Below are 24,768 nucleotides of genomic sequence, written 5' to 3'. Positions count from 1 at the left end.
AGTGATCCGTAAGCTTGCGTTGAAGAGAATTCTTCGTGCTCGTGAAGATGACATACCAAATCGAAAATTTCAACTCCCTGAGATACGATTTCAAGCGACTAGTTATGAAGAACTGATTGGCTGGCAAACACAGCCCCGCTTGGAACCTGTTCTGACAAAACATATTCCAACTGTACAAATATTGGCATGGCTTTCGTCAGTTGAAGACATAGTTATTGACATTGAGCCATTTCCATGTCACAATCAAAGTGTTGAACGCGTGATTAAAATTGTGACTGAATCAGCATCCAAAGTTTATGGTCATGAAAATCGTGATGGCTATATTCGCGTTCAACTGGAGCGCCGCAAGTTGATGCCTCACTTTGACACAAAATCTGAATTTAAGAACATTTAAGTATAGTTTCTAATCAACGTTTGGTAATGATATATTGTTTTGACTGTTCAAATAATTTGAATTTTATTATAAATTCAATCAATAAATTATGTAACAAATGAGCGTTTTTAAGTTAATTTATTTGAAAACTTCAAAGGTAAAAATACAAAGTATAGCAAAGTAGTAGCGAAAAACGGTTTGCAGCATTGCATTCAGCGTATTTGAGAGCCAATTATTGGAAATTCCCGAAGAAATTTTCCAAATTTTTTTAAGTTATGATCCGGCCTAATATATATATATATATATATATATATATATATATATATATATATATATATATATATATATATATATATATATATATATATATATATATATATATATATATATATATATATATATATATATATATATATATATATATATATATATATATATATATATATATAATATATATATATATATATATATTTATATATATATATATATATATATATTTATATATATATATATATATATATATTATTATATATATATTAATATATATATATATATATATATATTTATATATATATATATATATATATATATATATATATATGTATATATATATATATATATATATATATATATATATATATATATACATATTTAATAATAAAAATATATTTATGACTAATTAGAGCATCCTCAAAACTTTTGAACTATCATCATCATTCAAAGAAAAAGTATGATTTGCTATTTTTAGGCTTTTGAAAAAAAAATTATTTGTTTTGTCAGCCTTTTCCAAAATAAACAGTTTTAAAAAGATTTTCAATTAAAAGATATTTAAAATTTAAATTAACAATATTCTTACAACTTTTGCTATATAGATTAGTTTGCTAATAGGAGGCGTAGAAGTGAGTTATAAGTAGGAAGAGTTATAGGTTCATGCTTCAAACACACCAAAAAAAAGTAACTAAAGTCTCACTAATTAATTACTAACAAACTATTGTAAAACTTATTTAAATTTTTCTTAGCGTTGGTTTTTGTCTGGATATAAATGATTTCTGTTAAAATGTAAAAATTTTTTAACATTTAGAAAGTTCATTAAAAAACAAACTTATTATTTTTTAAACACTAGGTAGCATCTATAAGGAAGTATTTTTTTATTCACATAATTTGATCTTGCTATATTTTTGACATTTTAATCCATATCCACAGCTTAAATAGGCATACCTTTTTTTTTTTTTTTTTTTAAAAAATGCTTACTTGCACTTAATATAAATTTTAAGTCGAAAAATTTTAATTTTCTATCTAAAAAGTTTATCAAGTTTAATTTGTTGAATTTAAGTAAAAATCTCTGTTGAAATTTTTAGGTATGTCTAATTTTTTCTATGATGTGAAGCGCAAGAGGGTCTGCAATGATGCAAGTGTTGAAAGAAAAAGACTTGTTAAAACTTATGTTAGTACTAATGTGAAAAGCTTATGGTGTCACTAACTAATTCTAGATTACTAAGAATTGTATGAAATCAGGTTGAATTATCGGTGAACACTTTTTAATTTTTATGAGTTGTTTAGTGCAACTTTCGTTTAATACCAAAGGTATTGTTACATTGAATTCAACTATGACATAATATGGTAACTTTGAAACTCATTTACTTGTAGCAGTATTTATAAAATGCAAAGAAGGATTGAGTAATCATTTCAACTTACTAGCTCATTCACACACAAGTACCAACACTCAATGTAGGTGATATGGTTACATTATATTTATAATTAAACTCATAGATGCTCCGCAATACAAGCAATTTGTTTTCAATATATTACTGGAAGGCAATTTATTAAGTTATTTACTGAAAAAATTTTCGATGCTTTATTTGTAGAGGTCGCTTTTGAAAAATCCCAAAACCTTTTAAAAAAGTGGCTGTATTAAAAAAAACAGGTGGTTTTCTTTATGAAACGTAAAGTGTTTACTGTTAATGTTTTTATACAATCTTCTATTACGATTAGAGCTTTTAATTTTAAAAATTGTAGCATTAAAAAAAATTATTGTTCAATAACTTATCTCCATGATGCAACAAATGGAAATCAACCTCTTTTTAATTATAAAGAATTAAACATAATGTCATTTATGCTACCTTTTGACTCAAATAAACAGTTTTTAGCAAAATATGATCTTATAGTGGATTTTTCAAACGGTTTAAGACTATTTTTATCACTTCTTAGCACTTTATGGCTTCTCTGAACCTGAAAATAGAAACATAATGGAAAAAAAAATGAAATCTTGAGCTGTGATTGACCATAAACTTCTGAAAGTGATAGTATTAAGAAAAACCTCTAAAAACTAAAAACGTATTATAGCAATCCTCATCCTATAATTGGAAATATTCATCAAATATTCGACATGTATTATATGTGGCATGACACAGAAAAAATTGCTGAGCTTTTTTATTGTTATTTTATTTTTTATCTGGTTGTTTAGGTGCTTAAGTTCATTAAAAAGGTCTTACTATTTTCACAGAGCACCACGAAAGAGCATATAATTAAAAATTTTACGTCTCCTTTCTCACTAATATTTCATGGCGGTTTCATGGGCACAAGTGGTGTTTAACACTGTATCTGATTTAGAGGCAAGCGCTCAAACCACTACGAATTTGCTTAATATAATGAAGTGTCAACCACAATCCTATTATTTTTAGATATTATCTATACAAGTTATTATTAGGTATTATGTTAAACTTTAGACTCCGCTCAATTTTTTAGGTTTGACCTCTCAGCGCGCATTTTTAGCTAAAGTTGTAGGTATATCAAAAATAAGATTTTATTATGTTATCGTAATGTCTGAACCTTGAAGTTAAATTTTTCTGAAAGGCAAATGAGTATATTTACATAAATTATATAGATTGACAACATACCTATCATAAAATTTATACAGTATTGGTCTAAAAAACTTTTTATTTTTAAGAAATATTTTACATAGCACTTTTTTAAATAAAGAGACACTTTTTGAAAAAGAAAACACTCGGAAACATTTATGAAGGTTATAAAATTTGTTTTTTTTAAATCCCATAGGCATATTTAAATTAAACATATATGATAAGCACTTTTACTTTTTCAACATTTTGGAAAGTTTGTAGTCATAGTTTAGGCAAAACTACAAGTAAATATTTAAGCAAACCAACAAAGTACCATTTGCTTTAAAAATATATTGACACTAAAAACATTAAATACAATTTTATGGAGTACTTGATTTTTACCTTAATTAAATATAGCTTTAATACATGTTCTTTAGAACTTTTTAAATACCAATATATATAAATAATGTCTATAAAACAAAGTTGATAAGAAAACCTAAGGAAGTTAAAACATCAATGGTTTTCCAGGTAAAAATACAACCAAAGTTTATAATAAAATCATGTAAAGCTGTTGAGTTTCCGGACTTTAACGCAATGATAATTTTATTAAGCAGTCCATTTTTCAAACAAATCTTTTTAAATTTTGTATTGATTATCGCAGACCATTCTTATGAAATAAAATTGTTTTAAAAAACTTTACTGAAGATTTCATTCATCAAAGTAACTACTTTTCTTTTAAATGAAACCTTAAAGAACTCATCTTTACAATCAAAGATGTAACAATATACTTTTGAAATCTTTTAGTAATCTTCCTTTTTGCCCTCTATTTAACCATTAATTTATAAAAATTATATATGTATTATTAACAACTGTAATATCTAATAATGTATCTTGTGTTTGTTACGGAATATTTTGAGTTTCTTAATTCTTTAACTTATTTTTTATCTTGTAAATATCTTATAAGTTTTAACACGATCATTTCTTAGCAGTACTCGACGATAAGACCGTATGGTCTTCTACGAGTTCCCGCGTTGTATTTTTATTTAATAACGATCATTATATATATATATATATATATTATTTTTATTATTATTATATATATGAAAAAAAAGAATAAACCTTAAATTATATATACCTAGAAAAATTTTTTTTAAAACTGTTTAGAGATTCAAAAGTTTAGCACTAGACACAATTTTTTGTTAGTCAGGATTGTATTGCGATGTTTCAGCAATATTTATAATGGTCTGCTGTTTATATTTAGTGTTCTTGTCATTTACTTTCGTTTAAGTAATAATTTCAAGAAATCCATATCCCACTCATTTTCATGTCCCACTGCCTTTCCCTCTCATCGATTTTCCAAAATAGGCTTATCTTATCTCAATTTTTAAATTCTTTAAAAAAATCTAAATATTTTATATAACTTTAATCTTAATATTAAAATGTCATTTAAATACATTTTTATTATTCTTATGGTTATAATTATTACTAGTTTTATCTCTATATACTATTGCCGAACATAGTGTTAGTAGTGCCCTTTAGAGCGTGTTTGACACGGAACTTTTGCAGCCTTTGCAATCGAAGTAAGGGCAAGAAAGAGTTCCAGCATTTTCTTTTAAAAAAACGTGAACGTAAGCAAATAACTAACGTACGTAACCTTTAAATTTTGCGAAGTTAAAACATACTAAAATATATATCAAATTTTATAGTTTTACTTTTATTTAAAAATTGCATTGTGGCAACATCTCCTTATTATTGATCTATATCATTTACTTGCGTTAAAAAAAATTTGGATGTAGTTTAAAAATTTTTATAAATCAATGTGCTAGCGCGGCGGAGTGGTCAGCACGCAGAGCTTTTGAACAAAAAAACCGTGGTTCGAATTCCTACCACTGGCGACTTTTCTTTTTATTAACTTTTTTAATTATTTTATAATACAAAATACTTTTAAAGCTTTACAGAAATTATATATAAACATATGTACGATATTATACACTTTAACAAACGGAAATATTTTTAAAAAAGCTTAAAATTCTAAAAACATTAAAAAACGGAGGGAAAAGTCGAGAGAGAATTTGTTGCCTACGTGTCATGATTGAAATAGTTATGTTATTAATATGCTCACGTAATTTGTCCTAATAAGCAAATGTAAAAAGTCCACTTATATAACGTTATATTCAGGATCCTATGTAATATAAGTAAACTTTTCTAATAATAAAGTGTTTTTGCCTCTAACTGCTTTTTTTTTGAATTTTTGTACGTATGTTATTGTATTTAAAAAATTAAAAAGATTGAAAAAACTCGAAACATATATATATGCAGTGTCCGACAAAAAAAAAGCTTAGGTAAACTCTAAAAAATTTACAACAAAAAAGAATGACAATCGAATATTCTTTACAATATATATATTTTTTAATACTGTTTCAGGAAGAAATAATTCATTTCAATAGTGTATCTTTAATATTCTAGAAATATCTTTGGGCAAACTACAACCACATGTTTACGTCATTTTATAATTTGTCAATTAGAGCTTGACATATCGAATTCCGGACAAATTTTTGGCGAGTTGTGAAAAAAAAAATTAATTGAGAGCGAAAACGTAATCCTAAATTACTTTTCTTAGTTCAATTGTCGCTTTTTGTATCAAAGCACCCAATTCGAACAATGCGCCAGACAACTCAAAAAAAGATAAGAAAACAACTCACTGAGTTTAAAAAGGGCCAAATTGTGGCATGGCATGAAAGTGGATACACTGACCATGAAATTGGAAAAATATTGAATCGATGGTGCACTACAAATCGAAGATTTTTGTTCAAGTATTTTTTGACGGGAAGTTTTAAACGCAAAGAAGGGAGCGGAAGAAGGCGTAAAACAACTGCCAGAGAGGATAGATTAATTATAAGAGAGGTTCGAAAGAATAGAAAGATACCAGCGGCTGAAATTAAGAGAAATTTTAAACTGGATGTTGACGAACGGACGGTTCTTCGAAGGATCCATTCTATTGGGAAATTTAAATCTTACTGGAGCGTTAAAAAACCATTTATTTCTGAAAGTAACCGGAAAAAAAGACTTCAATGGGCAAAGCAATATCAGAATTGGACAATCGAACAATGGAAAAATGTTTTTTGTAGTGATGAGTCACCACTTTTGTGTGCGCTTCAGTGGACGGCCACGTGTTTGGCGGTTACATAATGAACGTTACGATCCATTAGTAACACAGCCAACAGTAAAGCACGATAAAAAAGTGAATGTATGGGGATGTTTTACTTCATCGGGTGTTGGTCGTTTATATAAAATTCCTGGTATTATGGACAGTAAAATGTACAAACAAATCTTAATTCATCAACTGACATCTAGTGCAAATGAGCTTTTTAAAGATAAAAGTTGGGTCTTTCATCAAGATATTGACCTGAAACATACAGCAAACAATCTGAAAAATTTTTTGAAGAACAAAAAATTAGTGTTTCTTTCTTGGCCAGCTCAAAGTCCTGATCTGAACCCTATCGAGAATCTCTGGAGTATATTAGATCATTGAAACAAGACAAGAGCTCCAAAAAATGAAGAAGAATTGTTTCAAATTCTTCAAAATCAATTGAAGAACATTTTTGGGGAACTCTTACAATCACTTGTTGAGAGTATGCCTCGTCGGTGCAAAGCAGTGATTAAAAGCCGTGGCTTCACCACAAAGTATTAGTTTGGTCTATTTCGTTATTTCAATAAAAATTCTCAAACTTTCGTCATTTTTTTATTGTTTTTTTCCTATCTAAGAATCAATTCACCAATTAAAAATTTTTTGTTTATTTTTTTCTATATCAGTCGGAGAAATTTAGTTGAGTTCTCTTGCATGTCTATCTAAGCTTTTTTTTTTGTCGGACACTGTATATATATATATATATATATATATATATATATATATATATATATATATATATATATATATATATATATATATATATATATATATATATATATATATTAGGTTAGATATTAGGTTAATTTGGAAAAATACAGCTTTGTGATAGTACTTAAAGTTTCATGCCTTTCGGCAAGCATCATGCATCTTTATTTTTCAAATCAAATATGAAGACTTATTTATAAATCAATTAAACTTTAAAATTAAAGCTGGTTCAATAAGATTTCACTTTGTTTAAGTACATTTTATTTACAGCTTATGATAACAAAAATAATTACTTCCGCATACATACAAATACCATAATGCATTGCGTTTAAGGGGAAAGGTCAATTAGACCATTAAGTTGGATAGATGCGGCTTTTTCGTAAATCATTGAAGCTAAATTTTTTTGCTTATGCGACGTCGCTTTTAGACAAAAAACTAGAAAATAGACTTTGTGTAATAATTTTATGGGGTGTATTTTAATAAAGACTAAATATAGTGATGACTATGTTATTTATTTTAAAACTGTTTATTTATTATTACTACAATAAATACAAACTCCTTTCTCTGAAATGGTTTATCTGTAACAGTTTTATATCTTTTGTGCAATGAATGCACTATATTTAAAACTATTCAAAAAATGTAAAACTAAATTATTTAGGAATTTTTTTTGTTGTTGCTACAAACTGACGTTGTTGCTCAAAAGTTTTTTCGCTTACCTTTCAGATTAGAGTTTTATAGCTTTGCCCGCGACTATAGCTTTTAATGGCATAAGATCTCCTTAGTTCTGCCTTTTTTATAGCGTTACGTAAAAACGTCTGTAAGTGTAAACGTCTTTAGGATATGTTGAGTTTGCAGTCAGTACATGGAACAATTGTGTATTATATATCTATAAAATAAAAAAAAACTTCAAAATTTTATTATAAAAATTGGAAATCTTTTTTGCTATATTGTTACTTTTTTTGCAATAAATAAATAAGCAAGGTTAAAAATATTTCAAAAGTTATTATGCTAAGGAGAGGTCTCAAACCCCCAAAACAACACTCATGAAAGTGCACTAAACTACTGAGCTATCAAAGATATGCGTTTAGGAGAAAAGCAAACTTTGAAAAATTGAAGAGCGTTCTTTAAAAAAGGACATTAGTCTATTTTTGCCGAAGTTTAGTTTTGGTTACTTTTGGATTCTATAGTGTAAATGGCACAATTTTGAGTATGTTAACAGGCACACAAAATTATTCATCCACCTTATTTCCAATCTTTTTATTTTTTTAAATAGTGCACGTATGAATTTTAAATTGTTACAAAAAAATGAAATCTCGAATAGGGCCATTACTTATTGTGTAAGAAGGGCAAGGTGGTGAAAATAATAGGATTTTAGAAATTTGTGTTACCATTTTTATAAGTCTATCTAAATAAACTTAATTCGCAAACATTAAATTACACGAAATAAAATTTGTCACGAGGTGCGCATGTTTTTTATTTGTTGCTCTTACAACAATTGTTTAAAATAAATTATTTTAGTAGGAAATTAAATAAGGAATAGGAATAGAAGTATAGAAACAATCGGCATGCAATAGATAAGTATAAAAGTGGTTGGTGTGGTTAAGTCCCGCATTTTACGGGTCCGTAAAGCTATGATACCTACATAAGAAGAAAGTATAGAAAAATTTGGTGTAGAATAGACCTAAAAAGACCCGTATTTTTCCGGGTACGGTTAGCTAGTTATTATTGTTTTCGGAATTATTATTATTGTTTTTATTATTTTGTTATTAACATTGTTAATATTGTTAAATTTAAAACTTTTATTGTTTTTATTTATTGCAATTTATTACTACTATTAGTTTTGCTATTTTTATTAGTATTATTTTTGCTTTTGTTGTCTTTGTTACTTCTATTTTTATTACATCTTTGCTGTTTTAACTTTTAATATATGTTCTTACTATTAGCTATATAACTTGTTTGCAGATGGTCGACATTAGAAGCTATATACATATATATATTTAAAAATGGTTGATTATTTTTACTTGTAGATACAATTGACGTGTCAAGAATTGCTCTTCCTTCATTATCGTCTTTATACTTAAACTATGATATATGGACTGCAAGTAAAGTAATTGATGGTGATCCGTCAACTTTTGCGGCAACTGCTTCAAATGTTTCTCCGCAATGGATAAAATTAGATTTAAAATTTGTATATCAAATAAATCAGATTATTATCTTAAACAGAGAAAGTTGCTGTAGAGAGAGACTGCAAGGGGCAAAACTAAATGTGAGAATCACCGACAAAGCGGTTGATAATTATGAAATTTCAACGTTGACAGCTGATTTAAAGCAAACCTTTGAAGGTTTATTTGTTGCCAGATTTGTTGTTGTAACAAGAAATATCGACCAATCATTACACTTTGCAGAAATTAATGTTTTTGTGTGACAATTTAGCAACATTTAAATATGTGTTTTAAATATATATATTTTATTTTTTTGATGCGAATTTAAATGCATATATGTCTAAACATATATATATATATATATATATAAACAATATATTTAAACAACTTTAAAAAGTATTCTACACAATAGAGTGCTCAATGTTCTTAAAAGAACAGAGCAATTATATTAGTAGTAGAAAATCACTTAACAAAAATTTTTTCCATTTAACACTGTGTTTCAGAAATGATGAATCTTTGTTGATGAAACACAGTGTTAAATGGAAAAAATTTTTGTTAAGTGATTTTCTATTACTAATATATATATATATATACATATATATATATATATATATATATATATATATATATATATATATATATATATATATATATATATATATATATATATATATATAAGCAATACACTACAAGCTGAACCAATGGTAGACTTGACGTCAATGTTTAATTAAAAGCTAGGACATAGCAATAGCAGAAACTGGTTTAACATTGCTTGAAAACGGTATAGTAGTATTAGGTCCTGGATGGTCTGTTAAATATCTATCCAAAATCTCGTTATCAAAAAATACTTTAGATTTAAACGGTTAAACATTTGCCACTGCATATCCTGCAAAAATTTTAGATAAAGTTAATATTTGTGCATAAAATTTCATTCCAACTGCTGCTAAATCATATACGGATATTGGTCCTCAATTATATACAACTAATCATTACATGCTGCATTTTAACAACGTTTCAGTGACCTATAGACCGATCTAATAGCTGCAAGAAATAGACTGATCTAATAGTTGAATAGAAAGCATAGCTTTGTCAAATTTCTTTAAGCTAAACATAAACTCACAACTGAAACATGACTCTCACAATTGTCAAGAAGTCAGTACGTTGGATTTACTAATAAATATTTTACGTTTCGAATAAAATGTTTTTTGCATTCTAAAAATCCTTCCAACTTGCAAATCTTTAACTTTTTTTTAAACACTGATACCTGTCTCAACAATATTATAAGTGTTTTCTAGCTGAACTTGTATTGCTAACAAACGTCTCTTTGATAAGTGAATAATGACTGTATGAAGATTAAAGGCAGTTATTTGCTCCAAACTAATTGCATCTCGATCTCGTAAAGATAATTCATTTTAAAGTAAAAAAAAAACAACAAGAAAATGCTGTATCCCAGTACTTTGTGAATTTTTCCATGATTTAAGAATGTTCTCAAAAGGATTCATTGCAGGTTCATACGCAAGTTTTTGTGTTGTTTTAGTTCACAAACCACAGTAATTTTTAGAAAACCTTTAAATATAGTCTGATAAAGATATCAGTTTTGTTTTGTCTTTCTAACACATTTATGTTACTTTTGCAGCTTATTATAGTTACCAAAGCAACCATAAAAGGGTAAATAGTTTAAATACAAAACAGTATAAACTAAATTGTTCAAAAAGATATCAAAGACGTTAGGTTCAATGTAAAAGTAAAATAAGTTATTTTTCGACCTCAAAATCTTTTTTAGAAACAAATTTAATAATGGCCTATACTCTTACCAAAACGTAACGCTATAGGATCAAAGATGTATACGATTTAAGGGTACAAGTTTTCCCCTACTATTATATAAATTATGTATTTTAATAAATTTTATTTAAACTAAATATTGTAACACCCAACATATGTTGATTAACTTTAGATATGTTTAACTTAAAAACTTTAGTTTATTTTACTTTATCATCTTAACTAATTTTCCTATGTTGCAGTTGCTCTTTCAGTTTGTACTTTGCTAACTCCAGGGAAATTGAAGTTTTTATAGTGAAATTAAAACTTAAAATCAGAAATGTTCATTATAACTTTTCAATACTCTTGACTACTACTGATTCCCACCCAAATGATGCAACATAATGGATTCAGGTTTCATTGACTGCATATTTGTTTTTCTAGTTTCTATGGTTCCGAAACGTATACTACATTTTTTGCAATTAGTTGTAGAGTCCTCTTTTTAGCAACCTAAAGAATTTGTCTGAAGTTTTTTAAATATTTGAATAAAATATATGTTATAAAAATGTTTAGAATATCATCTTTAAAATTTTTTTATTATCCGCCACTTCACAGGTTCCTTGTTAAGGTTTCACTATCCTTATAACGCTTAATGCAAGTAAAACTACACTCATGCTCAAACAATTACATATGTATGCATCATTATACAAAAAAAGATTATTAGAATATATAATTAAAGATAATAGAAGTGGTTTTTGATAAAAACATAATTCAAAATATTCAAAATTTCAACTTAAACTTGCTTGTATTGTTGTTACTTATATTGTTGTTGCTTGTACTGTTGTTGCTTGTATTGTTGTTGCTTGTATTGTTGTTGCTTGTATTGTTGTTGCTTGTATTGTTGTTGGTTGTATTGTTGTTGCTTGTATTGTTGTTGCTTGTATTATTTTTGCTAGTATTGTTGTTGCTTGTATTGTTGTTGGTTGTATTGCTGTTGCTTGTATTATTGTTGCTTGTATTGTTGTTGCTTGTATTGTTGTTGCTTGTATTGTTGACTTTAAATACTTTTATATTCTTAACTTGCAGAACTTGATCTTAAAATTTACAAAATAGAATTTGGATTTAAACTTGGATTTAGAAATAAGATTTTTGAACTACAAATTTATTAAAGTATCGGCGTTACAAATAAATCCGAAGAACTTCATTTACTACATTAAATATATGCCGTGGCGCAGCCCTGGGCATATTTTGCGACATCGTTAAGGAAAGAGGCGTGAGCTTCCTAAATGCTTTTCTACGGTGCTATGTGACAAGATAGTTCAGCTATAAATGTCATAAAGTAGTATATTAATTTTTAAGAACTGTTTACTCTCTAATATTTAAATAATAGCATTAACTAATTTTAATGAAATAAAATTTTAATAAAAGGCACTAATGTTTAAAACTAAAAGTTGTAAACATTAAATTTATCATGTTGGTAAGTCAAGGATTTACTGGAAAACACTTACTGGGAATCACTGCTCTTTATAAAAGTAATAGTAACAAACTATGGGACTCTCAATATTGTGTAAGATTTAAATTTTTTTGAGAAAGAATTAATACTGTTTGATATATAAAATATAATCTTATTGCAAATCAAAGATTTAAAGCGGCTAGATCTAAAAGTTTATAGCGGCTAGATTATTTAAAATAATTATGTATTGTAAATGACTAAGTAAATCATGAGTGTGAGTAAATAATTTGTTTGAAAAAAAAATTTTCCAAAGCTTTTTGTTTGCATTGCTTGTGTAAGTTTTATTTAAATAGTCAACCATATATGATTAACAAAACTCTATATAAATAAAACAGTAAAGTGTTAACCAAGTCAGTAAGTAATACAATAAAGCAATTTTTTTTTATAAATCGAATATAATTTTAATTTATGTTTGATTTTTAAATAACACAACAAAAGATTTCTGTTTATATATTTCTACTCTAAAAAACCGATATGTATTTTGTTATAACATGTGTGCTACCAAGTTAGCTATATACAAGTCTCATTATATGGATCTGGAGTACTTTCTATTAAAGGCTTCTTATCATCGTATTTTTTATCTAATGAAACTTTAGTTTGTTTGCAGTACCAAAATAAATATAATGGATGAATTAAGCAGGTAATAACCAATATTAAAAGAATTGTGTTTATCTGAAAAATAATAAATATAATTTTAAAATGTTAATACACAAGACATTTATTTCAAGTGTCTATATAAAACTAAAATTAAAAAAAAAATACCCAAAACGAATTTCCATTAAATGCATGTTTTGTAAGGTTGAATAGGGCATACTGGAAAAATCCAAGAGCGGCAGAAACAAAAATATTTAAGCCAAACAACGTTCCGTATTGTGATGCTGGAAATCTAATTTTGAAAGAAAAAGTTAAAAAATAATTTTATATTGTTTTAGATTATGATTAAATGGATTTATAATTTTTTTATATTTGAGTTGAATAACTTCAAAGTTACTTCAAAAAAAAGTATATATATATATATATATATATATATATATATATATATATATATATATATATATATATATATATTTATATATAAATATATATATATATATATATATATATATATATATATATATATAATATATATATATATTAAATATATATATTTATTTATATATAAATTATGTCAGTGCATTCTACAAATAGAGTGCTCAATGTTCTTAAAGAACAGAGCAATAATAAATTAATAAAAACGCTTATCTAACTTTTAGCTTCAACATCATGTTTCACCATCAGTAGGTTCAAGAGGAAGAATGTCAATATATAAATATATATATATATATATATATATATATATATATATATAAATTTATATATATTTATGTATATATATATATATATATATATATATATATATATATATATATATATATATATATATATATATATATATATATATATATATATATATTGACATTCTAAACCATTAATATCAAATTGTGTATATGTGCATTCATTTTTATTAGTAATTTTAGAAAACCAATTTATAACATCAGTGGTATTTTTCCACTGTTGCAAATTTAATTTTTTTCAAATACTATTATTTTATCTAATTTCATTTTACTAGCGTGCCCTAGTTTACTTTTTGAAGGTACTAGTAGCCTTCAAGGGAGTTTATTTTGAAAATTTGGTTTGTGATCTTTTAGTGTGATAAACGCTTGCGCTGGTGCGACTGATTCGATTCTAGCTTCTAATTTAATTGTTTTAGCAATGTTTTGGCCTTCTAAATTAATTGAATTTTCTATGTTTTTCGGGGCTTTTGCGTAATTATTAGAAATATCATCGCGCAGTAATTTATAGTAATTATCTGGGGCAATTTGGTATATGTTGTTTGTTTTATCAGTAAAAACTCAAACATTAGGGTTTGGTTTTATATTATTTATGTCTAATTTGAGTTCCTTTTGGAAATCATTGTTTCAAAATTTTATTGTTTTAATCAAGTGTAATAAACAGCTCTCAAATTTTTTTAGGTTTGGAAAAAATGGTGGGGCATTTTTTGTTTTAAATCCAAAAAAAAATTTTAGGTTATTTTCAATTATAGTATTTTTATTGTTTCAGACCCTAAGAAAAAATGGGCTTTTCAACGAATTCTTTTAATAAAGCGTTCTATTTTTTCAATTAAGAAATGATGAAAAGAATTCTTTAGAATTAGGATAATTTTAGATTGGTCATTTGTTTTTATAAATATTTAAAAGAAACTTATTTTCATGTCTGCATTTAAAAGTTAATTTAAAATTTGGAAAGATTGGAAAAATCCTGAAATTACAGACGACACTATTTGTCTAATTAAACATTGCAGAAAAACATTACTCTATTTTAATAACAAGACGTGAAAGAAAAAACCATGTACGAGTGCTTTGATGTAACAATGGGAAGTTACGACGGAGAAGAAATTTGCGAATTTGTAGGCTTATATATTTTAAATTCCCTATCTAAAATAGTTCATTTTAATCAATTAGGCTTGTATAGCAATGATAGTTTAATTATAATGCAAAGAAAATCAGGGCCTCAACTTGACAAAATCAGAAAAATTGTTATACAAATTTTCAGAAATATTGGCTTTTAAATTGAAATTAACATTAACTTAAAAATTGTTAATTTTCTTAATTAACCACACGATAATTCTTATAGACCTTTTAAAAAACCTAATGATGAATTATCGTATATTAATATAAATTTAAATCATCTCCCTCAAATCTTAAAACAAATTCTTATTCAATTAACAATAGACTAAATCAAAACTCTTCTAATGAATATATTTTTAACTTTTCCAAACGCGTGTATGAAGATGCTCTTAAAAAAAGCAGAATTAAAAACTTCTAGCTAAAACTTGAAACAAAAATTGAAAAAAAGCAAAATAGAAATATAAATATAATTTGGTTCAACCTTCCGTACAGCAGGAATGTTTCAAATATTATTGGAAAAGCGTTTATAAAGTTAGCTGACATATATTTCAATCCCTCTAATAAATTGCACAAAATTTTTAATAGAAACACTATTAAGGTAAGCTATAGCAGCAAAAAGTATTTAAAAATTATAAAAGGCCATAATTTTACATTGATTAATATTAATGATTTTACCAAAGAAAAAAATACTTAAAATTTTAACTGCAAGCAAAAAATTGACTGCCCTATGAATGGCAATTGCTTATCAAAAAATATCATTTACAAATCAATTGTTTCCTCGCAAAACAACCCTGATAAGCAATGTATTGGCTTAACCGAGGGCAAATAGAAAAAACATTATGCCAACCACAAACAATTTTTTAAACATAAAAAATACTCAAAAGAGACTATGCTGTCTAAATATATTTGGCAACTAAAAGAAAAAAATAGCAATTTTAAATTAAACAGGTCTATCCTAAAAACTGCGACTGTCTATAATAACATTTCCAAAAAATGTATACTATGTTTACAAGAAAAATTTGAAATTATTACTCATTTAGATCAAGAAAATTTATTGAATAAAAAATCTGAATTAATTTCTAAATGCAGACATGAAAATAAGTTCCTTTTAAAAAAATATAAAGACAAATGATCAGTCTAAAACTTATCCTATTTCTAAAGAGTTCTTTTTATGATTTTTTAATTATCTGATGTAGTTGATGCAACTTCCTGGTGCAAAACACTACAGCTATTAAATAATTAATTATAACAATTCCCAACTGTGAAATAATTTTTCTATAACTTATATTTATATATTTATGTATATATATATATATATATATATATATATATATATATATATATATATATATATATATATATATATATATATATATATATATATATGTATATATTCAGCAAATAAACGGGCCTACGTGTCTTAAATGGGCCCACGTGTCTTTCAGGTTTTGTTTTTGTTTTGTTTTTAAAAAAAGAGGTTCACAAGAACTTAGACAAACCCATAAATAGCATTTTTAAATATTCATACTTGGTTTTTAATACATTTTAAATTGATTTCATTTGGTAACGTCTGATTGGCTAAGGTGCTCTGATACTGGAGTAAGTTGACTCAGGAGTTTGAAACAAAGACAAATTTAATTTTCACCGATATCTTCATGATTTATTGTTGTGGTTTTTTTTAAATAAAAAAACAGGTAATATTTGAAATATGAAGTGCGGTGGACCTTAGTACGAAACTCTCTTAGTATAGTTAATGTTTAAAACTCGTATTTTTTCTAATTTCTATTATTTACCCTGAATATATTTTTTATTTTCAAACCATTTCAAGACACAAAATATTATAATCGGAAATGAAAACAATTTGTTTAACAAAAAAGCGTGTTGGTGATTTTTTTAACATATGGCCAACGTGTCTGATTTGCATTAGGCCAACCTTTTTTATCAAAATGTTTAAAGTTTAAACGCTTTTTTTAACAAACTATTAACCAGTATTGTTTAACATTATAAACTAAAGAATTTTTTCAACTATAAGCTTTAAGTCTAACTTGAATTTTGCATTACTGTCAAACAAACTGTTTAAAACTTACTTTGATGTATCAAAAATTGATTTTAAAAAACGGCCCCACACTTCTAACTATGTTATTTTTGTTTTAAATCCAAAAAAATTTGTTTTTGGATCCAGCAAGTACAATTTTGTTTTAGAAAGAGGATTATATTACTACCAACCTTTACCTAGGTTTTCAGCTCGCTAAAGCATATAATATTTAAAAAAAACTTGACACGGCCAGCCTCTCCCTCAGGCCAATTTGCCCCGGACTACCCTAAAAATAAAAATTCATTTAACATCAGATATGTAACTTTAACAAAACAGATTCAAATATAAAGTTAAAGGAATCTCATAGTATGCACAATTGAACTTTTCTACCAATTTTATAACTCATTATATTACCAATGAATTTATAACTTCAACATTTGTACCACAAATATGTAAAAAGTTATATAATTGCTTTTTAATGTGTATTAGCCTATCAAAATAAATTGTCGAATAGAAACTGTCTCTACGGAGAAAAACTTTTATTAGTTCTTCGCCACATGTCATAATCTAGAATTTATTAGTAGCAGTATTATTAAGCCGTGGAACAGAGTTTGTGACTTCAAGGATCACTACTTTGATATAAACTAAATTTAATTCTTTATTTATTTTAATTATTCGTTTACTTAAAAGTTTTATTTGCGCCGAAAATATATGATTACACTATGTAACACAATTTTTGTTCCTGGCTTCTAAGTTTTATATTTCAACCGCTTATGTTGTTTAAAGTATGTCAAAAAATGACTTCATCAAACTCAAACTTTGCTTACACAATAACAGGACAAAGAAAACACGTTTTTTCCTGAAAATAAAACAATATTTTTTCGTTTTCGTTATTATGTTCAGGTAAAAGTCAACATTGCACAAGGAGTAGACAAACACAGTCGGAAACCACTTAAAAAGGTTCAAAAATTTAAATTTTCTGGATTTACAAATGTACTGTGAATGACTCTTTCGAAGTAGCACCTAAATATAGTTCCCCGTCATGTTTTTCTGTACTCTCCTTGTTAACAACAATTAAAGTCCGAAATATATCAATGAAAGCGCTCGCCTTGCTTTTAAAAGTAAGTGCCTGAGGTTTCTTTGACTTTGTCGAGTTGCAAGTTAAGGATATGGACTTTCAGAGACGTTCAGCATCCCATTTTGGCGTAATTCTCTATGAGAGTCTGCATTAACTCCACATAGTTTTTAGCTTTGTGATTACCTAGGAAGACCTGAAGAACTGCAACAAAACTGCTCCTAGCCGCTCTCTCCATTCTGTTTAACAAGTTTGCAAAATTCTCACACTCTATGATCTCTTTTTAAAATGCTGGTGACTCTTTGTGAAGAGTAGTGAAAAGTTGTTTACTGAACCATAACTTGATGTGCAGCGGTGGCATATGCACTTTATAATGTTCTGTCAGCATTTTCCTTATCAAATTGCTCTTCCCAATAGAAAACATGGTCCGTTGTGGCCAGTCCTTTGTGCGTTAATGCGTCTTAGTGTCACGGCTTTCTTTAGGCAGAGTAAACAAGGAAATTTTATTAAACCACTTTGATTAACCACGAGGAATGATACCGTTTTAAAATTACCAATGTTTTCCTATCTGTAGTCGTCATACTTTCAAAGCACTCAGCAACATTTTTACACTAGCGTAGTCCTCTATAAGATGTACATAGCGTAGTCCTCTATAAGATGTATTTTGAAGCAACATGGCTTTGAGGCTCCGGTATGAACTGTCTATAAATAGGTGTCATTTAATAGGATTACATGCAATACCTATAGCCTGGAATAGACCGGCAAAATCGTTGCAGAAGGTCAGTCAATCACGTCGACCGAAGAAGTTGGAGAGTCTTTGATGCCGCCTGCTCTGATCCGTAACTTGTACGCTATCATCAACTTATTTTCACTGTTTGAGCCTGGGTATCAGAAGCTCAGCATTTGATTTCATTAGCCCGAGGTCCCTAATTAAATTTTTCACGTCATTCTTGTTGTTGAAGTAGAGTATTTTATCCTCAACTTTTTCTTCGCAACCGTATTTCATATCTCCAGTATCTGCCTTGCTATCTGATTTTATGCTGTCTCATGAAATTGGCCGACACAGCCTAGAAGGAGTCTGAACCGGCAGTTAATAAAATTTCCATGTTTACTCTGCCTAAAGAAAGCCGTGACACTAAGACGCATTAACGCACAAAGGACTGGCCACAACGGACCATGTTTTCTATTGGGAAGAGCAATTTGATAAGGAAAATGCTGACAGAACATTATAAAGTGCATATGCCACCGCTGCACATCAAGTTATGGTTCAGTAAACAACTTTTCACTACTCTTCACAAAGAGTCACCAGCATTTGTCTTGGTCCCCGATCCGCATGCTAAAGTAGGTCTTGCACATTTTATAACTTGCTTTTAAGGAATACTTTTTTGCTCCTGTCTTTATGAATTCTTTGCACACGTAGCAGAATGAGTTAGCTGGACCCAAACAACCTCTTGATACCATATCAAAAATAACTTTTCTTCAACTACGAATTGTTATCTTTTTAGCCTGCAGTAACAACCCTGTGGTTTTATACTTTTACAGCTGCTTTTGAAACGTTCAAGAACGTTATAGAAAGTTCAAAGGGTTTCTTTAAAGTTCTGTAAGTTTCTTGAACTTTCTAAAGTGTTTTCAGATAATTATAAAAACTCTTGCAGTTCAGGCAACTTTAACAGTTTAGGAATATTATTGAAGGAAGCTCGGAATTGAAAGCTAATTGAGAACTTTCTCGGAAACACGCAATTTTTCAAATTTTATTGTCCGGGTCTTAGAAGCAAAGTTTTCCTGGAAAAACAGTGATTTCTTTTCTGTTCTAGATCTAAAGGGTAAGGAAAACACACTTTCAACCCAAGGACAGAACAAAAGTAAAAATTTGTTCCATAGTGTTGTTGTTATTGTTTATAGTTTACAATTTTATTATTAAACATTATCATTATAACAACCATTTGATTCAAAAATCATAGTTAATAAACATCTAAATATTAAAACAAAGATGTGCATAAAACGTTTTTACAGTTTTAACTGAAAAAAAATTATATAAAAATTAAAATTGAGTTCTAAAAACCATTGTTATATTATTATAGAAAATATAAAGTATTGGGTCATAGGTTACTGATGCCAATACTGATGCTGGTACCAGGAAACAATGCCGATACTGAAAATACTCGATACTAATATCAATGTTTTGCCACGCTCTACTCGAAACATTGGTAATTTTTGTACCTAAGATATTTTATAACCAGCAACCTAAGAAATAATAGTTTCATCTATCAAGCTATATTTGTTTTTTTGTTTTGTTTTTTTTGGTTTTTTGTTATTTTTATTAATAAGATTAATTACAGTATAACAGAGCACGGTAGAGGAGCATTTAAACAGAAAATCCACGCTTCCTTTCATGTTAATGTTGTTTCTTGATTTAGAGCCATCGTTGAATTATTAATCTTTTGGTTCTGAGTCAGAACTCTAACCACTGCGTCACCTTCCTGTTCTTGTTTTAGATATACGCACCATATTGAGACAAATTATGACCAATCCTTCAAAACTATTTTCCACTTATCTCTTTGAAAAAGTTCCTTTGTTATATAAATCATTACATATTATTTAAATAAATGATATTAAACACATAAAAATACTTTATATTACTTTCTTGGTAGACTACCATGTGACAAAAACTATATAAAATATCAATGAACCATTAAAAAGCAAAAATTATTGTTTAAGTTCTGTTTTCATAACAAAACTAAATAAAAACAAGACAGCTACCCATACAAAATTATCACTACCATCTGTCTATACTATACCAATTTCTACTAAAAATATTTTTTTCTAATACTCAATTAATAACATTAGCTTTAACAAATAATATGCCTCTTTTTTTTACTTCTTACCAATCTTATCAATTTCAATTTTGCTTTTAACATTTTTAATCTTTTATTCTTTCCATTTTTTTTACCTTTGGTTTTAAATATCTTTATGTTATTATAAATAGTATTATACACAGAAATTTAAATTTAATTTGCTACTAGTTATTCAAAAAAATGCAAGCAAATCAAACAAGTTGAGGGAAAATTAAACTTACGCAATTCCAATAAAAGCTGCATTGTTTGCATATAAAAATCCTCGAACTACAGTGTACAGCATATAGCAGGGTATCTGTAAGAAATAAAAACTTTAAAAGGTTAGTATAGTTTAATAAAAAAATAGAATGAGAGAGGAATCTAAACATTTTTTAAAAAATATTACCTCCAACCTTAAATCCGCAAACAATGAAAGTACGCATAGAACAAGTGTCAACACTATTGTAACAACAAACGGTCTAATGCTAGATCGAATTTCAGGTATGTGTTTATCTGAATATTGAAGGCATGCAAGCTTTTCGTCAACAGCTTTATTGCTTTGTTGAAATAAAAGACCAACTATTGGTGTTACGAATATTCCGCCAAGTTGAATATAACCAAACAAATTAGTGTATTTACTCACTAAATTATACTTAACTATAATATGTATTTTTCTGTGTAAGTGGAAGAAAGAGAAAAGGTCGGCTTGTTTGTATGGGTGTGTTTGTAAATATTAAAAAAAAATTAAAATTATTAAATCTAGATTTTATATTATTTTTATATACATTAATAATTAATAAACCTTGTTTTTGGTTGCTTAAGGTTAATATTGAAATATTGTCATGCATTGAACCAACATAATACCAAAGTTTTAATTGTATAATTGTCAAAACCAACAGTTGTAAACAATACATCAGAGAAAATATTGATTTGAAAATGGAACCTGCTCATGTGACAACAAAAGTATACAGTTTATTTTTATAATTGTATTTTTTTTTATAATAGTAATTATTTTCATAATAGTAATTATTTTTATTATAGTAGTTATTTGTTTAATAGTAATTATTTGTATAACAGTAACTATTTTTATAATAGTAATTATTTTTATAATGGTAACTATTGTTAAAATAGGAATTATTTTTATAATAGTAATTATCATATATTTTAAACATTCTTTTTCATTTTTTAATTAAAATGTTAACACTATTGGTATATTGAAAAATGGTTACCTTGGTTTCCTCTTTCGTTTTTGACTTGATCATTTCTAAAATACAATGTGTTAATATAGTCGAAAGAAAAAAGGGGAAATAATTCTCCTTTTTTATTTTCTTAAAAAGATGAAATTTAAATAATATTAAAATGAAAGGTACAAAGTTTTTAAATGGACTTTAATTTTTGCGTCTTAAAAAGAAAAAATCGTTGTAAAAGACGCAAAATTTAAATATATATTTTCGGTGTCTTAGCCAAGGAATAACATAAACTTTTCAAAGTTATTTCTGAGATAAAACTTTTATACATCTAGAAAATGTTACAGTTAGGTATGTTTATAATTCTATCAAATGAAAATGTTTTTCAAAAAGTTATAACACTTGGAATCTGGGATCAAACAAACCATAAAACCCCGAATGTAGAGGTAATAGATTGCAATATTTTGTATTATTGCTGTTTTGAAGTATATTTATACTCATCAACAGACTTCAAATATTATCTACCTTAAAATAATTTTTATTTTAAAGTTCTAAAGTATATCATGTAGAGTTAATCATCTGCTTTTTTTTTTTTTTTTTTTAATTTATTTAGGTGCACCAAGAAGACCTAACGGTCTCGTCACAGAGCAACGCGGAAATGCATTTAACCAGGAAGTTCACGCCTCCTTCCATACCGTGCGCGAAAATATGTCCAAAACTTGTTTCGAACCTGCATCTCCTGCTTATAAAGCAAGCGCTCTAACCGCTGCGCCACGCCCGCACTGCTTCTTTTGGGGAGCCTGAAAACTTTGGATAGTTTATCATTTCAAAAGTTTATCATTCAAACTCTTTAAGACCATTATCTTGATCTTTCTTGCTAAGTAGGTCAAAGACACAATGGTGCATCAGGTATGTCTGGCTGGCATAATGGCGTCTAGGAGCACGTACCACAGCTGGGTCTACCTGCAGTTTTTGTGCATTGTGGTAGCCACGTACTGTTTTTATTTTTAAATTCTACTTGTTCTATGCACGAAATTATTTACATGTTTAGAACCGTGAAGAAACGCCCAACTTTTATTTACAATTCTGTTAATAAAAAAAGTAATGGCATTTATAGTAGCATTGTCTAGACTATTGCAAACAGTCAATAACGATCTAATTTTGCATTAAATGCCATAAACTATTTTTAAAAAATCTCTTTTAACGTGGCTTAAAACAAAAAAAAAGCATGGGAGAATGCCATTTTTGGCCTGATGAATGCTTTAAACATTACTTTATTCACTTCTCGTGTCTTATGTAGGCAATTGTATAGAAACAACGTCCCTGAATAGAATGCATGTCAATATTACAAAATAGCAATTTGGTCTTTGTACCGAGAATCAGGGAATCAAATTATGAAGAGACGGTATTTAAACCAACAGCAACTAACTATATAATTGTTTGCTCTGTTACTATTAGTGATATCTCAAACGTAGTTTGACTGATGTGGTTAAAGCTGTAGGAATGTTTACTTCTTTAATAAGACCTCAAGATAAGAAAACTATTTATAATGAATATTTAAGGTGGAAATAACTACGCTCACATATGCAAAGCCATCTTTTAACGTTATCAAAAGCTTTCGATATATTTCCTGAAAGGTATAATTTGTAAACAAAACTAAAATACTATATATTAGTTTTAATCTCTGTTACTTATCAATTTTCTTTTTTAGATTGGCAACCATCAAGAAACTTTTTTAGATTTTCTCTACCATTTCAAAAACAAAATTTATGATAAGCGTTTAACTAGCTTGGCATTACTATATATTGACAATATCATGCCTTTAAAATTTGATAATGCAATTGATAGATTTGCAACTGACAAGAAGAGAATCTTTGATATAGGTGTGTAGATTTTATACTATTTAAATTTGATTTATTAAATTAAATTTTGTTTTTTATTTACGTAGCTAATCGAAAAAGTTATTTATGATGCTCAAATCTCGCTAATATAGTCAAACTTTTAATTTTTCAAAAAATTACGCTGACCACTCTAGGTATCATTTCCACATTCTCCCCTCCAACGCCACCTACCAAAATATCCTGGATCTGTCATTGCATCTTGGGGCACCTTAAACAAACAAAAAAGGTATTGTATTTATAATTCAATTGAATTAAAAATGAATAAAATAAAATAATATCTTGCTGAATAAATACGAATCTTTTATTTCAAATGATAATAAAGTAGTTGTAAAAAAAATGTATGTATAACATAAAATTGGGTAAAATACTATGATTTTTATTTAGTCCAATAAAAGCTATTGGCTGCGCAACTTTGGTTTCTCAGTAGTTTTGTTAACTTTTGTCTAGGCATAAATCTAAAGCAATCACAAATCGTTTTAAGAAAGCAACAGAACGTTTTAGTCGTTTTAAGAAAGCAACAGAACGTTTTAGTCGTTTTAAGAAAGCAACAGAACGTTTTAGTCGTTTGCCAACATTTAAAAGTAAAATAATTGCAAAAATACTTTAAAAATGTTTCTTAGTATTTGAATAAAGCATAATATTTGAAGCTATGTTTTCTTTTAGTTTGATTTTATTTTTTTTTGCTGAGAAAATTATTTTTTATTGCATTGAAAAATAATAAAAATAGTAAACATAGGTTTATGATTTTTTA

The 24,768-nt window shown here is 27.3% G+C and overlaps 2 protein-coding genes and 1 long non-coding RNA gene across 5 annotated transcripts in view; 2 read left to right on the top strand and 1 right to left on the bottom strand.

Moving 5' to 3' along the window:
* LOC136085934 (uncharacterized) overlaps positions 1-9,584 on the top strand; it is a 55,868-nt gene extending 46,284 nt beyond the window's left edge. For both annotated transcript variants that reach the window (XR_010641269.1, XM_065807910.1), the window contains exon 4: positions 9,133-9,584. Coding sequence is in view for 1 of the 2 variants with exons in the window: in XM_065807910.1 (XP_065663982.1) it covers positions 9,133-9,530 (398 nt within the window). In the remaining variant the exon portion in view is untranslated. The remainder of the gene's footprint in view (positions 1-9,132) is intronic.
* A 3,391-nt stretch (positions 9,585-12,975) lies between these two features.
* LOC100200820 (equilibrative nucleobase transporter 1) overlaps positions 12,976-24,768 on the bottom strand; it is a 57,330-nt gene continuing 45,537 nt past the window's right edge. For both annotated transcript variants that reach the window (XM_065807909.1, XM_065807908.1), the window contains exons 6-11: positions 22,159-22,193; positions 21,732-21,872; positions 21,336-21,571; positions 21,172-21,245; positions 13,301-13,424; positions 12,976-13,210 (exon numbers count right to left, since the gene is read on the bottom strand). In XM_065807909.1, coding sequence (XP_065663981.1) covers positions 13,049-13,210; positions 13,301-13,424; positions 21,172-21,245; positions 21,336-21,571; positions 21,732-21,872; positions 22,159-22,193 — 772 coding nt within the window. In that variant the 3' untranslated portion in view covers positions 12,976-13,048. The remainder of the gene's footprint in view (positions 13,211-13,300; positions 13,425-21,171; positions 21,246-21,335; positions 21,572-21,731; positions 21,873-22,158; positions 22,194-24,768) is intronic.
* Positions 22,631-24,605, top strand: LOC136085933 (uncharacterized). The gene is made up of 4 exons (XR_010641268.1): positions 22,631-23,753; positions 23,828-23,999; positions 24,152-24,243; positions 24,402-24,605. It is a non-coding gene; the product is annotated as an uncharacterized LOC136085933 (long non-coding RNA).

Source organism: Hydra vulgaris, chromosome 10 (assembly GCF_038396675.1).
Source record: "Hydra vulgaris chromosome 10, alternate assembly HydraT2T_AEP".
NCBI lineage: Eukaryota > Metazoa > Cnidaria > Hydrozoa > Anthoathecata > Hydridae > Hydra > Hydra vulgaris.
The sequence above is the reverse complement of the archived record's forward strand: the minus strand, read 5'-3'. Positions and strand labels throughout refer to the sequence as shown.